The sequence below is a fragment of the Cryptotermes secundus genome, unplaced genomic scaffold, assembly GCF_002891405.2.
Source record: "Cryptotermes secundus unplaced genomic scaffold, Csec_1.0 scaffold330, whole genome shotgun sequence".
Taxonomy (NCBI): Eukaryota; Metazoa; Arthropoda; class Insecta; order Blattodea; family Kalotermitidae; genus Cryptotermes; species Cryptotermes secundus.
In genome coordinates, this window is record NW_019734317.1 from 1,036,464 (window position 1) to 1,058,805 (window position 22,342).

Genomic DNA, 22,342 nt, shown 5'->3' on the forward strand with positions numbered 1-22,342 from the left:
TTGATGATATGGGATATTGTCTGTGAAGCAGAAGCTTCTATTACCCATCTCCTACTGGGACCACAGAGGTATGAAACTATAGGAATTCTGAACAGAGAATGTCCTCTCAAACCCCCAGTCTTTAATCCCAGGTCAGTTCATGTGAGATTTATGGTGGAAAATCTGGTACTGAGGCAGGTTTTGTCAAAGTACTTTAGCCACATCCCACCACCACCTTCCCAACAAGCAAGCTGTACTTTCCACATTGGTGCACAGGGCTAGACCTCTATGCGATCAAGACAACCTACATGTGGAATTGGTACTCCTGGGGGATGTTTTCAGGCAGAATGGATACAACCGGCAGATCCACAGAGTTCTGAACTGTTGGCCTGAAGATAAACTGGACTTCTTGCCTTATGTGGGGACTATATTCAACCGTATTAGCAGAGCGCTCTCCCAGCACAACATCAAACCAGTGAGCCTGTCTCCAAAGAAATTATATCCCATGCGAGTGCAGCAAGGTTTATATTGGGCAGACGGGTTGTTCTGTGGACATGAGGTTGAAGGAGCATCAGCAGCACATACGTCTCGAACATCCAGACAAGCCAGCTGTGGCTGAACACAGCATCAATTAGGGACACCGCATTCAGCTTCAGAATACCTCCATCCTTGCTACCAAGACCTGTTATATGGCTCGCATCATTAGGGAGGCCATTGAGATTGAACTCCGTCCCGACAACATGAACAGAGAGGTGGGGTTTTGTCTCAGCAAGTCATGGAAGCCTCTCATCTGTTCCCTCAAACAAAAAAAAGAAGAAAAAAAAAAAGAGTAAAGCTATCCCTGTACCAGGCCGTGAAGGCCCATAGGGTTGGGAGACATTGAGGGTCCCACACTCTAGACAGCCGTGTCAAACATGCGGCCCCTCAACTTTTAGAGCTAATTGATATTAAAATCAATATTAAAATTTTAGTAGAAATATTTTTTGTAAAGACAATTTTCTAACAGACCAGAAAACAAGAAGTCTCACACAGTCATAAATTAGCAGGCTGCAGGAAATTCAATGTTTTGCTATTTCTAACATAACTTTTTGTGTAATCTTTCTTTTTACATATTGAAAAGCTGGTTGATACTTGTCAAAAGTGGCATTCTCTTGCTTTTTAAAACTGTAAGACATGTGACTTTAGGTAATTATACTGANGTTCCCTCAAGTAACCCCCAAAATACGGCAGACCATACAGGCTACTCAGGTCCATCGCAGCCCCTGAGCTATAGGGTTCATGTCCTCCACTTAACCTTCCCTTTTCTCCCCCTAATACATACTCTATACCAACTCTGGCCCACTACCTGCTGGCTATTCCACCAGACCCTTCCCCTCCCCCTCTCTACTATTTCCCTGTGTAGCCACATTCCTTCTCTCCTTCTCTTATACAGCTGTGTTTACTCGACTGGACTCAGTCTGTTGCACCTGCTCTAACTGGTTCGCTCATGGATTTCTTCTTGTCTTCTACCCTGAAGATGGGGCAATACGTTCCTCCAAAATGTCGGTTAACACAATTTCTACATGGCGCCACATCCCAGAAGACGGCTTTCTTTACTTTAGTTTCCCTTGCCATTTCTCTCACCTATCATCCTTGGCTGGTACAGTGGGACATTCACAGCCTAAGTATAGAGGTACTCAGTACTACTTCCATAACCCTCCCCCGTGCCCTAAAAGAAAATGGTAAAGTGGACTTTACTCTCAGTCAGTGTGGCTGAAAATCATAATTTCCGGACAGCTTTTGGTGAATATTTCCCCTACTAAATTAAGAAAAATATTTCCAATAGGCTGACTGCTGACTTTCAGGAAATTTGTGCAAGGAGCTCCAACATTAAATTTTGTCCACCTAATGGGATGGCAAGGGGTAATACTAAAAAGAGGTAAAAACTATACTATTAAGAAATAATTAAAAATGTAATACATTGAATATAATATTAGGTATTTTCACAAATACTATTAGAATTAGCAATTAGAACTCATCATAATGCATCTTCATATTTATCCTTAAGGACCCAAAAATAAAGTAGCTCCTCTTTTGTAAGAAGCAGTATTAAAAAAAGTACCCGAGCCTCATGTTCAGGCTAATATGGTATGTTAAATAGACTTTGTTTAACAGAACTGTTCTTAAAATATGAGGAAGATGATAATCAAAATTGTACTGCGTTACCTTCATTTGTTTGAAATGCAATATTTATGTATCAGCAGTTATCAGTACCTTTTCACAACTTGGATGTAACTTTACTGCATGATAAAAATTTAAGTATGTAGAATTTGAGGTGGCTATGAAGACTTCTATTTCCTGGGATATAATGCCTTGAAGTCCGTTGAAAGTCAACTGATGTTTTGGAGGAACATGTCACCTCCATCTTCTGGGTCAAGTAAGCAAAGCAAGAAACCAGTCTGAAGCAGAGCTCTGCTTGCTGCTTGCTTCACACTGGTTTCTTGCATGGCTTATTCTTTGACCATGAAGATGGTGACATGTTCCTCCAAAATGGACTATACAGCATTAAAGCCTAGAAGACAGAACTATTCAAAACTTAAGTGCACTCTCATCATGGTACCTTCAAGTTTTAACTGTTTACCTGTTTCATCAAGACATAGGGAGCTTAAATCAATTATATGTATATGGTATAAAATATTTCCCAAGCCACAAATGTATCTTGTCCAGAGTACAGAGTTAGATTTAGATATATAATCATTAGACTGAAGACAGTTTGACAGTGCTACACTAATGAACAGATAAAATTGGTCAAAAGGATCAACAGGCAACAATGAAAAATATAGTTCCATTACTCATCTGAGTTAATTTTATGACTTCTTGAGCAGAATTTCACACAGTCACTTCCACTGAAGACCTTCAGCTTTTCTCATTTTTTAAAAACTGATGTTAATATGTTGGTAATACCTTAAGTGGTGAACTGATTTTAGGTTTGATGGATACGACCTGGCATAAATGTGCAAGGCCTGTTAATGTGTGTTAGGAGGTACAGAGTAGGTTTCTAGATATTTCCATATTCCTACTTCTAGAGAATGAATAAGGGGTTAGATAGAAATCTTCCTTGCTGAACTGAACTTTTATTGGAATAGGGACAAACATAGTATACTGTTGGGAACTTCTGTTTACTGTATGAAATCCAAATCTTCTATATCAATGTGCACATTTGTAGATCCTTATCATTAAAAATGCAATCATAAATCATATAAACTTGAAAATATTTTATTATTATTTTAAAATAACTTTCAAAATTCTTCTTTCTGCTGCTTTTAATTATTCTGACCACAGATTTTTACAACTTCCTGGAAGCTTGTGCCCCACATTATCTGCTTTCTCAAGGCAGCAACAAATTATCCCAGGCTGGTAACAGTTAATTATACTTGCTAAGTGATATCCTGTCCTTGTACTTTTTGGGAGCTGAAATCTTCTATATGCATTCCAGATGTGTCTGCAAAGAAAATAATACAAAATAATACAAACATATCTCAAAATTATAACATAATTTTGTGCATAAAGCACATTTTCATCAGAAGATGTATATTTCTCTGTTGTTACACAAAGACAAATTTATGGATGCACTGTATTTACGGTATTTTAATTCATAAAATTTTCAATACAACCTTGAAAGAAGTGTTTCTAACACATGTTTAGACCAATAAAACATGTCATCCTAAGATGGTTAACTTTCACAAGTCACTAAATTTGGGGTGTTATTTTATGACAGTAGCACTGAAAGCTATGATGAGTGAATATAAATTGGGAAGGATTTGGAAAGAAGCAGCCATGGTCTAATCGAGGTTCTATCCTGACATTTGCTTTGAGGGCCTGAGGAAAACCACAAAACCTCAGGCAGGATAATTGGTGTCCTGCCCGAGTTTTGAACAAATGAAAAAAAAAAAAAAAAAAAAAAAAAAAAAAAATCCGTGGCTTTTAGTCTGCAAGTGAACTATACTGACCGCGCGACCGCTGCTTGTCAGCAAAGTCAGTGCCAACTTTTTGTGGATAGAGGGTGTCACATGGTCAACGCAGCAGATTCCCATGGTCGTTGATCTTGGTTTTATAGTCCAGATTTGAACCAAGCACCTCCCAAATATAAGTCTACTGGATAACCGCTACACAAACTGTGTAATGGTGTGTGTGTTTAGAGTGATAGCTACATGTGCCCTTTTTTTTTTTCCTTGTGTGCTAAAGCCATATGCATAGCAGAATGACAGTGCTGTGACCAAGTGTTCATGAGTTTCTAGAACGATACCACATACTGGAATTATTGTAGTCATATATCAGATTTTGGCTTAATGTGTTCCCAAAATCAGGTCAGTTCATGGAGTTGAAGCCTCCAACCTATATTTCAATATTTTTATGGCTTTATTATTTTCAATACAAATTCAATAAAGGAATATCAAATAACATAGAATTAAACAATTAAATTATTAAAAATAAATTAATATTGTAACATGGATCATTAAGAGTTATGATTCAAGCCACCAAAACATTACAAAGGGACTGCGAAGAGTAATAATCCAACATGCCCAGAGCATTTAAAAATTTTATGAACATTAAATTAACATCTAATCAAAATCTGACATCTACAGGACCTCGTTGAATTCAGATAGGAGAGCCCCTGGTTACAGGAGATTTTGGAAGAGGCTCCACTTAGCAGAGGACACCAGAAGAGTGGTCATTGGTTCTTGGGCTATCTGATGAAGCTGCCTAAGATCCAGAATTTGAATTTAAAGTTGTAAGTCAGAAAGTTTGGACCTTAAGTCTAATTGGAGGCAATTAATGGGACTGTAGGCCCAATAATATGTATGTCATGGTACAACTGTATCTATACATGTATTTCATTCATCTCAATGCCTTGTTTGCTAATTTTCTATGTATGACGTATTTTTCTAAAATATTCATATTTCTCCCTTTTTTTCTTTTATTATGCATAGGATTTAATGTCTAATGCACTATGAACATCATGAATGTGAGATGTATTCACTTTTGGACCATATTTTGGCCATATATAAGGGCATTTCTTTATTATTTTTTATGGTATTTAGTTTGTTGAGGCACTATGCTACAAACCAGAAGGTCGCGGGATGAAATCCTGATGAGGTCACTGGATTATTCTCAATTGACCTAATCCTTCCAGCTGCACTATGGCCCTGGGGTCGACTCAGCCTCTAGCATAAATGAGTACCAGGAATATTCTTGGGGGTAAAGGGCGGCCGGTGCGTAGGGCTGACGATCTTAGTTAGTTAGTTACTGGAGAGGGTGGGTTTCCCCATGCACTTAGACCTGTCTTGGTCCATTGTGCTTCCCTCTATGATATTCTACCAGTCTCTATATCCTACCGGTACTGGTGCTTACCATCAGTCCCGCCCAGCCAGCGAGATCAGCCTCTGCTAGCTGAGTGGTATCTATAATGCTTCCCCCATCTACCAGAGGTATTAGAGACTACTGTTGGGTGGGAAATGTCCGTAATTTTGCTCAGTGGCTTCCTTTGGAGACATGAGGTTCTTTTACGTGCTGTAAAGCTATGACACGGGACCCACGGCTTAAAGTCCTTCCTTGAGGACTTGTTCCCTGAATTTTTCCGTCCTTAAAAATTGACGACCTCCGCCGGGTATTTGAACCCGCGTACTACGAGTCATGAGGTGGGAACGTTATCCCTAGACTACGGAGGCCGCTGGGCTGACGATCTTACTGCCATCTATGAGCTGACTGTCTAGAAAATGTGGGAACCTCAACATCTCACAACCCTATGGGCCTCCACGGCCTATTACAGGGATACCTTTACTTTTACTTTATGAATAACATACAAGTTCTGATACAAACTAGTGAAGAAATTTATCTAGATGTAAACATGGATAAATGCAATTTTATTTGATTCTTTAAAAGTTGATGCAATTTAGCTCATGAATCATAAAATAAAATGTGAAAAAGGAAGTGCAGTCTTAGATTGCCATAAAATGTGAAGATCATTGTTAATTTCAGATTGGATACATATAATATACTGCACACATATTAGCTGTCTTCCCTCTGATCTGATGATATGTGTAGTTCAAAATATCATCAACTGATGTTTCTACCAAGGAGGACTATCTCATAACTAAGCCTGGTATCTCTGTCCTTCCAGATGCACTTCTTGTGTCCATGTACACTTTCCATAGTCCATTCTGTGTATCTTTCCTCACCGAGTCATTTCACTTAGTCCTTGGTCACCCCAATGATCATTATTCTTCATTATTTTCATTTCTGATTCTGCTGGCCATGTTTATGTGTAACACAGCCACATCACAATATTCTTTTGTCTCTTTTAGGTGTTTTAACAACAGTTTCAAAAACCACCAACCACTTTCATCATGCCTGCCTGCCTTCCTATTTGTCCTCAAACTACGTGACTGCTGATTCTGCTTGAACATGGTACTGCAGACGTACACTAACCAAAATCATAGTGATTTTCTTTTAAATTTTGTTTAGTGGGGGGTGGAGTCCAACTGGATCCACTCGGCACGGCAGCCACTGATTGGCCTATTGTAGCCTGCCCTGGGTGATTATGATAATGGAGAATTTGGTGGAATGAAGATTGGAAGGGGAAACCGAAGTACTAAGAGAAAACCCACCCCAGCACCACTTGACCAGACCTGGGAGTGAACCCGGGCCTCCGCTGTGGGAAGCCAGCAACTAACCGCTTGAGCTATGGCGCAGTCTGATTTTGATTTAGTTTGGAACATCTAAAAAGCACTTTATTTATGAATATATATAAAATATATATTTCTCTTCTAATGATACTTAATATACAGCACTTCTGTTATATGAGTATTGCCAAATGTAAGTTAATTTTCATACATGTCTTTTTGAGTTCTATGACATTTCGATTCTCATGACATAAGAGCACTGCCAGGTATAAATTTCGTTTATTTTAATTCATTTCAATACCAACATTATTTAGCTGTATATTCTGATATAACTTGCCACGAAATACTGTCCTGAACAAAAGTTACAGGAATTCATAAAATACATGTATTAGTCTTTTACAATACTTTCTTAGGACTTACAAATTTCAAGAAAACCACTAATATAATAACAATACCTATTGTGTATGCCATCAAAAGCGATGTCCGACCTCCTGCTATCATCCAGCCATGTAGCTCTTGTCCACTTGTTTTACAATGCATTGTACACACCTAGACAGCAGACAGATGTCATGCATAAACGAACAGCACCCTTTTAATGTTACCCCAAGGATGCATTTGCCCATTCTTCTTGTCTTGCAGTGTTTCTACCTTCTGCTCTTGCCTAATGTCTTGCTTGTGGATTTTATCCTTTCTTGTTCACTTCTTAATACAATGTGGAAGCTTAATCTCCAAGGTTAATAATCTCTCTTAGTCCTTGCTTTTGTACATTAAGAATCATATATATGGTGATGGTACAAAACTTTGAGGCTACGCCTGACAACTTTCAGGTGGTGGGAATCCATATTATCGGACACTGTACACACTGTTATAGAATACTAAGTTGTATAATCATTGTCAAGGGAATTGGCCACAGACATGATGAGATTACATCATCTGGCCTACATGTGCCTCTCATCTCATCAGAACATCCAGAGTTCCCTTTAAGTAATCAAAATAGGTATTCAGCAGGGCCAGTGCGAGCATCACTCAAGCCCTCCTGGATGCTCAGAAGACCGACTGGCTGATGAGAAAGACTGAGGTCCCCTTGAATCTTCTACAGGATTTGATATGGGAAAAAATGTAATGGGAAATTGGGTGCTGCTGTGAAGTTATGTGTGAATGAGTGACAGTGCGGGGCTGTGTGAAACATAAGGAAGAAGTTGGATGTTGGTCTCTACAATGTTCACAAAGCAAAACTGAACCAATGACCAAAACCTCTGAGTAACAACTGCCACAAAAAACTGATTTCAAGACAGTAACTGGTTACAAATGGTGGCTTCATATATCAGTAATCATCACCATTATACGAGGGTGAGTCAAATGAAAACCTTAAATTTGTAATAAAAAATCGAAATTTCGCGCCATTATCCTGTAAGCTGGTAAGCGTGCTACAAACAGTGTGCAGAATGGCATGTAGGTTGCAGCATAGTGCAGATGCACGAACACCGTCACAGCACCAGTATAAGATGGCTGCCCCACTTGAGACTTGCACGAGGGAAGAACAGTGTTCTGTTATTCGGTTTTTGTGTAGTGAAGGTGTGAAACCTACTGAAATTTATCAAAGAATGAAGTTTCAGTATGGTGATGCAAGAATCCTTGCAAAAATCATTACTGGGGACGAAACCTGGGTTCACTTCTACCAACCGGATACGAAGAGAGCAAGCAAGGAATGGCGCCATTCCTCATCTCCAAAACTGAAGAAGTTTCGAACACAACCATCAGCAGGGAAGGTTATGCTGACTCCCATTTGGGACGAAAAAGGCGTCATCTTGGAGCACTACACACCTACAGCGACCACTGTCACCAGTGCATCATACTCAGATGGCCTAAAAAATCATCTTCAGCCTGCAATCAAATCACAGTGACGTGGATTGCTGTCCATAGGTATCCTTTTGCAACAAGACAATGCAAGGCCCCATACTGCCTGTACAACAGTTGCGACAATCAATGACCTGCAATTTTGAGTGTCTTCCTCATCTGGCATACTCACCAGACCTTGCCTCAAGTGATTTCCATATATTTGGACCACTCAAAGAAGCAATGGGAGGAAAAACGTTCTGTTATGATGAAAAGGTACACCACGCAGTGCATGAGTGGTTGCGCAGGCTACCAAAAGAATTTTTTTCTAAAGGAATTCATGCACTTTGTAAGCGCTGGAGGACTTGCATTGAGCATGGGGGAGATTATGTTGAAAAGTGATACAGCTTTGTACCACTTGTGCACAATAAATAATACTCAAAAAAATATTTAAGGTTTTCATTGACTCGCCTATATACATGCTAGTGTAACCATTCATTATAACCTGCTGGTTGCCTGTGGTTCTGCATGGGTGTGAAACTTGGTCTCTGACATTAAAGGAGGAACATAGACTGAGGGTGTTTGAGAACAGGGTGCTGAGGATCATATTTGGACCGAAGAGAGATGAAGTCACAGGAGGTTGGAGAAAACTGCATAATGAGCAGATTTATAACTTGTACCCATCTCCAAGTATAATTAGAATGATCAAGTCAAGGAGGATGAGGTGGGCAGGGCATGTAGCACGAATGGGGGAGAAGAGGAATGCATATAGGATATTGGTGGGAAAGCCAGAAGGAAAGGGACCACTAGGAAGACCAAGACATAGGTGGGTGGACAATATTAAAATGGATCTTAGAGAGATACTATGGGATGGTATGGATTTGATTGATCTGGCTCAGGATAGGGACCAGTGGAGGGCTCTTGTGAACACGGTAATGAACCTTCGGGTTCCATAAAATGCTGGGAAATTCTTGAGTAGCTGCAGAATTGGCGGCTCCTCCAGAAGGGCTCAGCTCCATGCGTAAGTAAGTAAGTAAGTAAGTAAGGATTATTTTTTTTTATTGCTAGTGGGGTGGGACTAAGTCCCTTGTACTGCAGCCATTTCTGGACTACTGTATCAGCCCCAGATGATAGGTGAGGGTGATTGTGGAGCAATTGGTGGAATGAAGATTGGCAGGGGAAACTGAAGTACTCAGAAAAAACCTGCCCGAGCGCCACTTTGTCCATCACAAATTCCACCTGACCAGACCCAGGCCGCTGCGATGGGAAGCCAGCGACTAACCACTTGAGCTATGTTGCGGCAATGTATGCAAGTAAGAAAGGTTATAACAAGCAGTAATTAATTATTATAATTAAAAACATACATTATGTGTTTAGAGTATGGAGAGATATGCCACACAGAGCCCTGAGGAGGTGACATATGACGATTCTTTCTGTCCTCTCCAGATGTTTCTAATGTTTTTTTTTTAATAGAAATTTTAAGTTCTGAGATGGCAGCAAAACTTTGTGTAATTCCAGATTTGGTATCTTGTGTATCTTCATGTAGGAGGGCGACAGACCCATGCTTTGACCATTATCAATCACTGGTCTGTCCAGGATGCCATTTGCATCTCAAGGTTTAAAGGCACTACGAACTTCCATGACTGGAAATCCAGAAATTACAAAGAGTTCTTAATTTTTAAACTAGGACATTGAGGGAAAATTAGGGTGGTAACCTTTACTGCAAAGAGGGGTCATAAAATTTTCTGGGCATCAGAACCTCTTGGCTCTGCAAATACTCAACTTCTAGATATCAAAGTATTTGGGTGCAAATCTATGTTTCTCAAAATTCTAAATTCATGACCTATGTAACCTACTAGGCTGACTATTAGTCAACTATCCAAAGAGATCAGAGTGTAGATGGCAACAGTAAACCAATCTGTAAACTATTAGAAAGTGTATGACAGTATTAAAGTGAACTCTGCTAGTATTCAAGTGTGTATAAATTATGCCAGCACTGTTCAATAAATCACGACTCCAAGTGTAACCAGCATATTCATTGTGTGTGTGTGTGTGTGTGTGAAGAATGCTCTTACTTCCCTGCCACAGCAAGGCCAATTAAGCCCAGAGATCATGTCCTACCCAGTCACAGACCAGAGTCAGTCACCCCTTGCTGACCCTTACCCAAAGGCATTACACTAATCTGTAGTTCCTGTAACCTGGTGACTTCTTCTTCTGCCTTCCCAACTCAACACCAACATGGAGGGGAAGGAGGTAAGGTCAACTATGTCAGCAGCAGTTTTCTGCATTGCCTACAGGTGGAGAAGGCCACCCCTCATGCAGCCTGTCTCCGAGGAGAAATTCAGATAGCATAAACTATAACCAGGGTAATCTCTAAACATGGGGCTAAAGGTAGTGACAGCAGCCTGCCATAAAAGGAATGCCTCTAAGTGTCACCCATCGTCCGGCTGCGGCACAGGGAGAGAAGGAGCAGGAAGAACAGTCATACTAGTCTCTCTTTATGAGTGAAAACACTCATACAAAGTAGGTGGAGTAACTTCTTTCATTTTCACAGTTTAAGAACTTTAGCCTAAGATGCAATTTTTGTGATTCATTCCGATACACAGCAGAACTTTCTGGACTGGTGATCAGACCACAACAAGATATGAAGAGCTGGACAGATATTCATGCTCCAATATGAATGGCCTTTAAGAACATGCATGCCCAAACTACATGGCCATGAGGGGAAGTAACAACAAAAAATGCACAACTGTGGTCGCTGCACTTGCAATACCATCTTGTCATTAAAGTCAATATCACTGCAGGATTTATAAATCCAAAGTTTATAATGGAAAGGTCATAGAAATATGGCAAAACTGTATCATTACCCATATTGCTTGGCTCCACTGTCACCGCAGTGCTGTCCCCTGTTCCTGGCTGCAAGAAGTTACTCAAGTGGTCATCAATACCAGGATCAAGCACTTGCTCATTCGGTCGGCTTGCCTAAATAACATAATGCACGTCTCAAGAAATAATGAAAAACACCATGGAAACTGTTAAAAAAGATTTGTTTTATCAGTGCACTACAATGTTCAGGCACTTGATTTTTACAAATTCAAATTTGTAATCTTTGCTCATTTCAGCAACATGAACATTTCTCAGAAGTATAAGGCAGAGTTTCTTGGTTTAATGACAACATAATTAATTGCACAATATACATTGCATTTTGTTGCATAATTCACATCCCATCATTTTTAACTGGGAAAAAGGTACCAGCATGTTTCACACGTTCCATTCTTATGCACCAGAAATCATGCATCAAGAGTGTGTGGGAGAATAATGAATGTGGCACAATTCAATGAAAATTGGTACCTGATATGTTGTCATATGGTCTGTAGTGTTAATTTGCAGCCACATGAATGCCACAAAGGAGACCATACATCAGTTGATGAGATGCTGTGATGTGTTGATGTAACATGGCAAATATGACATGAAGACTTAGATCTGAGAAGCCATCAGTGAATATGATGACTGACGTTCTGATTTGTTTGAAAAATAATAGGTATTTGTATGGCATTCAAAGAATATGTGCCACAGAATGTGATGATAAATGCAATGGATCCCAGAAAAAGTTGGCTGCCGCCTGCAGGAAGGTGTCCTGCTGTGCAACAGTGGCATGGTGCAAGAGGAACAGTTTCAGGAAATTTTGACCCAGGGAAACTGTAGACTGTGGCAGGAATTGGCCACTGGCAGAAAGACGACCCACCATGCAACAGTGGCACGGCGCAAGAGGAACATCTTCAGGAAATTTTGACCCAGGGAAACTGTAGACTGTGGTAGGAATTGGCCACTGGCAGAAAGATGACCTGCCGTGCAAGAGTGGCATGGCGCAAGGGGAAATTTCATCAGGAAATATTCGACCAGGGACAATGTTGAGCAAGAAACCCAGAAAGGCCGAATAGAGGAGAGTAGATGTTGGAAGGTCCCGGAATGCAACAATGGCATAAGGGACTGGGCCTGAAACGAGGCAGCAAGCAAATAAAGGACAATGAGGAAATGGACCTGGGGTGGGGGGAGATTTTGGATTAGGGCAATACATCTGGATGTCTTAGCAACTTAGCAGTGAACTGCTCGGGACAAGCTGGCCTTAAGGAGGGAGCGGATGTAGCGGTTTGAGAACAGGCAACAGAAAGGAAAAAAAAAACACCAAGACAGAGAAAAAGAAGACATTGCAAGCACAGCCCTTGGAAGAAAAGGAACAGGGATACACAATTAGGCTAATTAGGATGAACAGCCTTAAGGAGGGAGCAATGTGGCGTATTTGCTCTATGCAGGAACTGTTGAGCCACAGAGGCCTTGGGACACGTTCACCAATGGGAGAGTTGTGGATTGTATTGGTGTGTTGCTAGGCAACAGCTCTGTGAATGCTTGGATTGCGCAACAGTAAGTAGAGGTCACATGACCTATGTGTTTCTGTGAGTGATGTCACATACCCTCATCCAGCCTGTTGCTACGCAATGTTTGGTAAACACACCTCCACACTAGGCTGTGACGTCATGCAACAGCGGCACCTATCATGTCACTAGCTTTCTATGGAGTCTGTGCCACGACTGTTACTATGCAATCGCTCAGTAAATATGTTCCAACAATATAGGCTGTTTTCTGCGTCGTCAGTGTGGAAGCTATATAACGACAGTTACAGACAAAACAGATGTCAGTATTCGGGAGTATTTTTGAGTGGCAGAAGCAGATGAAGTGGAACAAGGAATAAAGAATACAGGAGGTTAGCCTGTGAGGATGTAAAGTGTGATCGGAAGATTTCATGTGTAATACTTGAAGTGATTCAGGAAGCANGATGAAGTGAAACCAGGAATAAAGAAGAATACAGGAGGTTAGCCTGTGAGGATGTAAAGTGTGATTGGAAGATTTCATGTGTAATACTTGAAGTGATTCAGGAAGCAGATGAAGTGGAACCAGGAATAAAGAAAAACATAGGAGGTTAGCCTGTGAGGATGTAAAGTGTGATCGGAAGATTTCATGTGTAATACTTGAAGTGATTCGGAAAGCAGATGAAGTGGAACCAAGGATAAAGAAGAACACAGGAGGTTGGTTTGTGAGGATGTAAAGTGTGATTGGAAGATTTCATGTGTAATACTTGGAGTGATTTGAAGTGACAGTTTCTGTGTGGAGAACCATTACTAGAAGACAACTAGTGGAAGACAGAGAATCCTAGTGCGTGTGCAATGGTGAATTGGAAAGTGTGTAAATCAGTGACAACGCTGTATTAGAATGTAATTAAGAGGGAGTGTGTAACCGAATGGTTAATAAACCCAATTACAAATCCGAATGGCATCTTCAGTAGCCAAACATGCTACAATATACAAAATATTTAAACAGAAAAATAAGCCATCTTTGTAATCAATTAAGCCCATTTTGGACCAACCCACGACTTCTGGAGAATATGTTTCACTTTAACAAACATGTCAAGTACGGAGCAATATTTTCTATGATGGACCACTTCCATTAATCATGCACCCATAACAAACAATCAAACTCCGTGGTTTTGGTCCGCAAGTGAACTATCAAGGGAATAGGGGCTCCGGTCTAGAAAACCGAAATTAACGGGCATGGGGATTCGTTGCGCTGACCACACGACACCCTCTATCCACAAAAGGTGGCACTAACTTTGCTGACAAGCGGCGGTCGCTCGGTCAGTAATCATGCACCCATGCAAAAACTAAATGTGCATGAATTTTACAGTGAAATATAATAGAGCATCAAGTGATAGAACAATAATAAATTCTGAACTGGAAAGGTTGTAGAAAAAAGCAGTATTGGCCTCTTTCCAAATGCTATCCTAGCATTTGTTTGGCAGCAAAAAAGCAAACCACTCACAACAGCCAGTCTCTAAGACAAGATTTGCAGCTTAGATCTCTTAAACATAAAAGCTATCCCTGTAACCGGCCATGGAGGCCCATAGGGCTGCCCTTTACCCTGAAGGAAGATTCCTGGTACTCATTTCTGTTAGAGGCTGAGTCGACCCCAGGGCCATAGTGCGGTTGGAAGGATTAGGTCAATTGAAAAAAAATCCACCTCATCAGGACTCGAACCCGTGACCTTCAAGCTCATAGCATAGTGCCTCAACCGACTATGCTACTGCATGCCCCCTTAAACATAAACCATACATGCTGACAAATACCAAGACATTCATTTGCTTAAGATAAAAGGGCCTTACTAATTTCATTGTATTATTTAATTATTTGATAGGCCTAAAGAAATGGTTTCAAGTAGTGGATTTTAGTTGGTGAGTCACAAAGCATGTCATGAGGAACATGCTTTTGTAAAATGAAAGTATACACCAGTTTAAGGAAGTCTGGTAGTAAAATGAAAAGTAATTTCTTTTGATCAAACGGGGTTGTGGACAGCTGCAAATATTGTTAATTAAGGGGAGGGGGGTGGCACAGACAAAAGGTTGAGACAGTGATCCAAACTGTATGGCTAGTGTTAGAATCCGCACAATTAAGCAGTGCAGAAAATGATTAAAGTCACTGAATGACTGAGGAGGAAATATTCATACACCTGGATACTAAATGTACTAAATGTATGTCTTGCCTGATTAACAGACATGAGAACATTTCTCATTCACACTATTCCTATCACAGGCTTTTGACACCAGTATTCCCTACCAGCTCAATCATATGGTGGGAAGTCCTGGTTGAAATAATGATGGTCACAACTAGGGCTGCACAAGCTTAATCTACCTGTATGTTCTGCTGCAGTGCTGAATTTAAAGAAAAGTGTAAATTGTTACTGTGTAAATATATAAAAACTCTATTTGGACTGATAAAAGTTTCATTAAATTATATACAGGAGGCCCTTACTAACCTTTATTTACAAACTGCAACCTTAGTCTTATTTGAGAGTTCAGCTTGCCAGTTTACACAAAATTCCACATCTGAAGTGTGAAGCAAATTTATATATTTGTATTTATGTTTATAGATTGTGAAAATGTAATATGGGGATTTCTTAGTCAAAACAGGCATAAAATCATAGTTTCATAATAATTGGGGATGCCTATGATAAAGTTAACATTACAATAAAAAAAATAATGTACTTCTTTTGGCTTATTTTGGACTTCACCCATCGTCCGGTATATAAAAAGACAAAAAACCACAACGTTTCGGAGACTGGATCTGTCTCCGTCTTCAGGTGTATAGGGAAGGTTTAACCTACTATATACCGGACGATGGGTGAAGTCCAAAATAAGCCAAAAGAAGTACAGTATACACCATCGTCAGAATCCTTTCAAACACAATAATATTCCAAAAATTATTTTTCTTTACTTTCTTGTAAAATGATTTGGGGAAAATTATATGTATTACTATGTTAACAGAATTTTAATTTAAATCTGTGCATGACATTTCCCAGTTTGACTGAATCGAGTATTCATAACCAACATGCAATGTCAGTAGAAAAGATGACTCACCTGTTTATTAACAGATTCCACAACCATAGTAGATTGTGGATAGTGCAACACCTGCTTACTTTGGTCACTGCACTCTGATATTCCAGCATTACTACTACTGTCTGTTGCTTGTAATTGCTCTGCAACACAGATACATTAATATGTCAATAGATGTTATAACTGACCCACCACTTATAACTGTCCTCTTAGTGCCCTTACATTCATCTGCCACTTCCTTGTTGTCATCTGGTTCAGGGTAGGGTGTGGGATTACTCTGAATTTGAATTTGTATGGGCGCCAGTGGACTTGGGTGAAATCCACGAATTTGGAAAGGGGAAAACAAAGGGGGGAATGTGGATAGGCGGGTGTTTGGGGTTTCGACTGCTCAGACGGTAGGACAAGATTCTGTCTCAGGGCGACTTCTGGGCCTTGCTCACACAAGGAGTAGAGAACACTTAAAACACACACTTCAGCAACACTGTTGCTCTTTATTGTAGATGTGAACTAGAATTACATATTACAAGGCTGTAGCACCTTTGAATTTGTGTACTGGACTTGGCCAACACCGATTTAATGTCTGGGAGGTTACTCCTGTTACCCCCTTTAGACAACTGACTCCAGTTACTCCCTTTAGATGACTGACTCCTCCGGAGAGGCAGAAGTCTTGACGATTCCGGGAATGCCCGGTTTCTTCTCCTCTGAAATTTTGCTGATTCGCTGAACTTAAAATTTGGGTGTTACTCTCATTTACATTCAGCCAATCCCTAACCAGATCCATGTAAATTTGGGCCTAAGTACAAGATGGTCTTTCTGACTGCTCTCAAATAAATGAAGGTACAGTAACAACCGCTCGGTACACCCCTCCGAAAATTATTGCAACTCATATCTGTTAAGTCTCAAATTTTCAAAGACTCGTACCGCCGAAGTTAAGCATTGAAATTCCCAGAAAACGCGGAGGGATACTTCCTGCTCTGTTCTGGGTTTTCCAGTGACCTGCAGCTTGCTTGTCCCTCAGAAAGACCAGATGTCATCCTTGGCGCCTGCTGGTGCTTGGGTCAATTGTGTTTCATCTTTTGTTAAGAGTAATACAGTTCGTTTACTTGTAGTACAGGGTGATTCATATAGATCCGGGTCAACAAAATGAACTGAAATATAAAATATACCATACAGATATTAAAGTAATTTACACATATCTTATCTTGGATTGTGTGCCATGATCAGATCAGGTGTTGAAAGTGTCCACTGTTTTCAAGTAGGCATGCCTCCACCCACGTTTGCATACTCGCCATGACTCGCTGCTGTGTTTCTTCAGTGATGTTCCTGATTTCAGCCGAAATATTGTCCTTTAAATCCTGTAACATACGTGGTTTGTTTGCATACACCCTGTCCTTCAGTAAACCCCAGAGAAAAAATCCGGGCTGGTAAGGTTGGGGGATTTTGGGGGCCACATCTTTTTAGAGATGATGCGATCAGGGAAGAAGCTCTCAATCAGTTCCACGGACATGTTGGACGTGTGGCACGTTGCTGAATCCTGCTGAAAATAACCCTGTGTAAGTTCCACATCATCCAGCTGCTGCATGAAATCGTAAAAAATACAGCAATATAAGGTGCTGTCCACAGTCATGTCGAAGAAGATCGGTCCAATGATTCGTAAACCAGAAATGGTGCACCATACACCCACTTTCTGTGGGTGTAGTGGTGATTCAGCAATCTCATGTGGGTTTTCAGATGCCCAGATCCTGGAATTTTGCGTGTTTACATATCCTGATAGGTGGAACCATGCTTCATCACTAAGCTAAGTGATATCCAAAATTCTGGGGTTATCGTGCATAAATTCCCGAAACCATAAACAGTGCTGTACCCGTTTATCTTTATCAACATCACCCAGTTCCTGAACACTGGTGATCTTGTAGGGATGAAGATTCGCTTTCTTTGCAGCCCACTGACACGTTGAATAAGAATACCCGGGTTACTGGCTTAGACGTCGTAATGATTTCTTGGAAGACTGCAGTAACCTGTCCCGCACAATTGCAATCGTTTCTTCTGGCATTTCTAGGTGGTTTTTACTACGTTCACTTAAAAGCGTCCCTGTCCTTCCCAATTTCTGAGCCAAGGACTGTATAGTCGATTTCGCTGGCTTCTTGTGAACTCCAAACTTCCTCCTGAATTCCAAGTGTGTGTTTGCAATCGAGCCTGTCGCCCAGTATGTGCGCACGAGAAACACTTGCTGTTCAACAGTGTACTCCATGACTGTCGCCTACACACTGCAGACATGTTTCAGGATTGTCCTTGACCTTGCAGCATAAGGGCTGCCACTTGCCGGATCATGCGCACACCATTTGACTCAGCACGGCCCACGGATTATTATGTCATAATTGTGAGAGGTTATATGCATCACCTGCGGAATTATTAGCAAGATCATTGGGACGGTTCTATATGATTCACCCTGTATATTATAATTAAGAATGTAAATCAACAACATTGCTGAGGTTCCTGCATGGTGCAGTTACAATGTAATTATGTAAACATAGCCTGAGGTAAATGAAAGGTCTTCATGCAAAACCATTATGACGGCAAAGTCACTATTAACAAAATTCAGACATTAATATTTTTAGGCTTTGTTGTATGACAGTTCTTTATACTGATGCTGAAGTTGTGATACATTGTACTTGTATGTCATAATCACTAATGACTCTTAATTAAAGACAAATTCTTAATAGATTTAGTTTGTTGTTTTAGAAAGAAATTTAATCAACACAAAAATACTGTCTGCGCACACAAATTCATGCATTATCATCGTGAAAGGGAAACCCAGTCCTCGAAATATCGCCACCTGGTCTGCGTATTTCACAATGGAAAAAATGTTTCATGAACACCTGGACATGAACACAATTTAAAGAATATATTTAAATGATTATGATCACTGACAGGTAGTACCATTGCTCAAGTGGTTAGTCGCTGGCTTCCCATCGTGGCGGCCCGGGTTCAATCCCGGGTCTGTTCAAGTGGGATTTGTGGTGGATAAAGTGGCGCTGGGGCAGGTTTTCTCCTAGTACTTCAGTTTCCTTGCAAATCTTCATTCCACCAATTGTTCCTCAATTAACCTCACCTATCATCTGGGGCTGGTACAATAAGCCAGAAGTGGCCGCAGTACAAGGGACTTAGTCCCACCCCACTAGCAATAAAAAATGATTGCTGACATAAAAGAAAATTGATAACAATTTTTTTGGGACTAAACATCGTGTTTAAAGGACTCTATGAAACTATTTCAAACACAACTACCACTTCAGTGTTTGAATTTACATGATACCAGCTTAAGTTAAAAACGAGGAAAAGCTGGTACACTTATTATTATGAAACTAACTGCATTATTTTCAACAATTCCATCTGAGTTATACAGCTTATGTTAATACAGAAGTACTTTGTGTTTCTACCCAAGTAGAATAATTGTATTTGTTTACACCTGAATTTCAGCCTCTAACAGAAATGAGTACCAGGAATTAATTAAATAATTATCTTGGGGAGTAAAGCACAGCTGGTGCGTAAGGCTGACAACCTTACCGCCATCTTTGAGCCGACTGTCTAGATAATGTGGGACCCTCAACATCTCACAACCCTATGGGCCTTCACGGCCTGGTACAGGGAAAGCTTTACTTTTTTACACCTGAATTTCTTTTTACAATAATGTGACCTTCTAAAGAAAAGTCAAGGCAAATAAATACAAGTGTTAAAACATTACAGGGATTCAAAGATATTCCAATTTAGTTAGGAAAGTGGTCTCAATGTGGAGTACACAGTTTGTTGTAGTTGTACATAATTCCATTTTTATTAAGAAGAAATTCAAAATGGCTAAGAGACCATTTGGGAGACCTTTACATGGATGGATACTGTCAAAACTGATCTTAAAGAAATATGGTGTAAGAACTGAAACAGATTTGTCTCGCTCAAGGCAGGGTCAGGAGGCAGGTTCTTGTGAACACACATTCCATAAACATTTCTTGATCAGCTCAGCAACTCTTAGTTTCTCATGAAAGACTCTACTTAATGGAATTAGTTACAATGAAATAACATACAAAAAATTTGTAAATTCATTAGTAAAATAATCTCCATTCAAGGATGAACATTTATGGATACATATGTAATGTAAATACACAAATAAAGGCCATGGTTAAATCAAACTTAAAGTTAGTAAAATTGTAAATTCCACTGTGTTTATATTAAATACAACTATTTTTGTAGAAAAACAAGAACACTGACTAAACGCACTGGACTCATATATACTGTAGCATGCAGACCAGTCACTAAGTAATGACTCTGTAAACAATGCCCCTTGCTAGGCAACAGATACCTAACCTGAACCAATGGACTAACTTGGAAGTGGTGTTCTCCACGCAGTCTTTGCAACACCTGTACTATCCAACAACAGAAGAGCTGCTGGGAGAGGTGTTTTCTGTGTGGTCCATGCTGAGGCATTACCAAGTCTAGAGTTTACTTAGTTGTAAGAGTCACCAGCCAGTAAAGGATGTGGACATGGAAGCCAAGGGATCTACGGCACTGGAAGCCATTATCAGATGACTGGTGAAGACACAGCAGACTGAGAAGACTTAGTACACCTGTAGTGAACTGCTGAGTGTGTTAATTAATGATACTGCTATAGTTACCTGTAGTTACAATCTGTAAGTGTTCAATAAATCCAGTTACCAAACTGAAGTAAAAAGACTTCCAGACTGCAAAAAGATAATGACTAATTAATAGCAAAAACTTGCCACATTGATATCATTTCTTAGAGAGCTATAGATGAGGGTGAAGGGAAGTACTTAATTACTTTTGTATTTTCTCATATTGAGATACCCAGGCCAGTTTACCTGATTATAGACTTCAATTCATAATTTTTTATTGCTGACTTCTGGTTTTCACAGTGCTTAATTATGGACACTAATTATATTCTTGGGTGGTTACACTGTACCTCTGAAACAATGGCAAAATCTTCCATTTACACATGATGTAACAACTTAAGAACAGAATTAACATACAATCTTTCCTATTGTTGAAAATGAATAAACTACTTAAGCAATGAAGAAGCCATTTAATATTTCTCTGGAGACAATGAACGGAACAAGAAACTGAGGAAAGCAGGGGACCTGATATTATATAATGAAAATGGAACTACTGAAAATTAATGTTACAGAACTGGAAAACCTTATATCTAGGAAGAGTAAACGGAGATTCCACTGTAATTATATATGTGACAAGCAACAGAAACATACCCATTCCATCTTCTATGTACTGGAAAGTATCAAGGTTGATGTCAGCTGAGGCCAAAGCTGTACTAAATATGTCCATTGTGCCAGATGCAGAGGATGTGGACACAATCCTAACAGCAGAACTTGAAGCTTCTCTGCTGGAATCACTTGTTTCCCCTTAAGAGGAGCAATGTTATTAGACAAATCTTGACACTTGGGTCACATGCTAATATTTAGATAAAAATTAGATGCATTCTTTGAAATTTTGCTTACCTTATTGCTCATTTATTGCCAATACAAGCACATTCTTGTAAATCTAAATGATGAACGAGGGCTCTTCAGAAATTAACCTCTGTTTATTTTAGGTAAGTAATGTAGGAATGGGAGACAGCTCTCGCAAGTGAGGTAGCATCACATGACTTGTAAACCATCACATAACTGGTCATCTAGTGTTTGCTTTTATCCCTACAAAGTGACTTATGATGTGTTCTGCAATCAATAATCCTGCCAGCTGCAAAATTTGCACTGTTATCCATTTTTTCACACTAAAAGACATGAGTGCTGCAAAAATATATCGTGAATTATGAGCAGTTTACAACCAAGATGTAATGAGTGAAGGAACTGTAAGACAATGGTGCAGAATGTTCAAAGGTTAGGAAACAAATGTTCGTGATGAAGAGCGAAATGGTCAGCCATCTCTAGTGAATGATGATCTTGCTCAAAATTTGTGAAAAATGAAGCTTCACAATTTCATAACTTTCACATGACTTTCCACAAATTTCATGCATGTTTCTCTATAAGATTATCAGTCAGGCTAGGCTTGGCTGTCACAAGTTTTGAGCAAGATGGGTTCTGAAAATGCTCAGGGTGTGCACAAAATGCAGAGAATGGCTTCAGCTTTGACCTTTTAACAACAATACTGCAAAGATTGCGATGAGTTTCTCAATCACATCATATGAGTAACAGGTGATGATACCTTGTTTTCATTTGTGAATGTTGAAACCAGAGAGCAGTCAAAGCAGTGGATGCACACACATACACCAAAGAAGCCAAAATAGTTTAAACATATATTTCTGCCAGAAAGCTCATGGCAACTGTTTTCTGGGACAGGAAAGGAGTGATGATAGTGGAATTCAAGCAACAAGGAACAACAATAACATCAGAAGTGTATTGAAAAA

At 39.9% G+C, this 22,342-nt stretch overlaps 1 protein-coding gene across 6 annotated transcripts in view; it reads right to left on the bottom strand.

Moving 5' to 3' along the window:
• Positions 1-3,072: 3,072 nt before the first annotated feature.
• Positions 3,073-22,342, bottom strand: part of LOC111868574 (BRCA2-interacting transcriptional repressor EMSY) — a 71,974-nt gene continuing 52,704 nt past the window's right edge. For 4 of the 6 annotated variants that reach the window (XM_023859342.2, XM_023859341.2, XM_023859340.2 and 1 more), the window contains exons 16-19: positions 21,189-21,341; positions 15,943-16,061; positions 11,345-11,459; positions 3,073-3,460 (exon numbers count right to left, since the gene is read on the bottom strand). In XM_023859342.2, coding sequence (XP_023715110.1) covers positions 3,396-3,460; positions 11,345-11,459; positions 15,943-16,061; positions 21,189-21,341 — 452 coding nt within the window. In that variant the 3' untranslated portion in view covers positions 3,073-3,395. Of the gene's footprint in view, positions 3,461-7,096; positions 7,191-11,344; positions 11,460-15,942; positions 16,062-21,188; positions 21,342-22,342 lie in introns of all 6 variants that reach the window. The other 2 variants (XR_002843526.2, XM_023859344.2) reach the window with 2 other exon arrangements.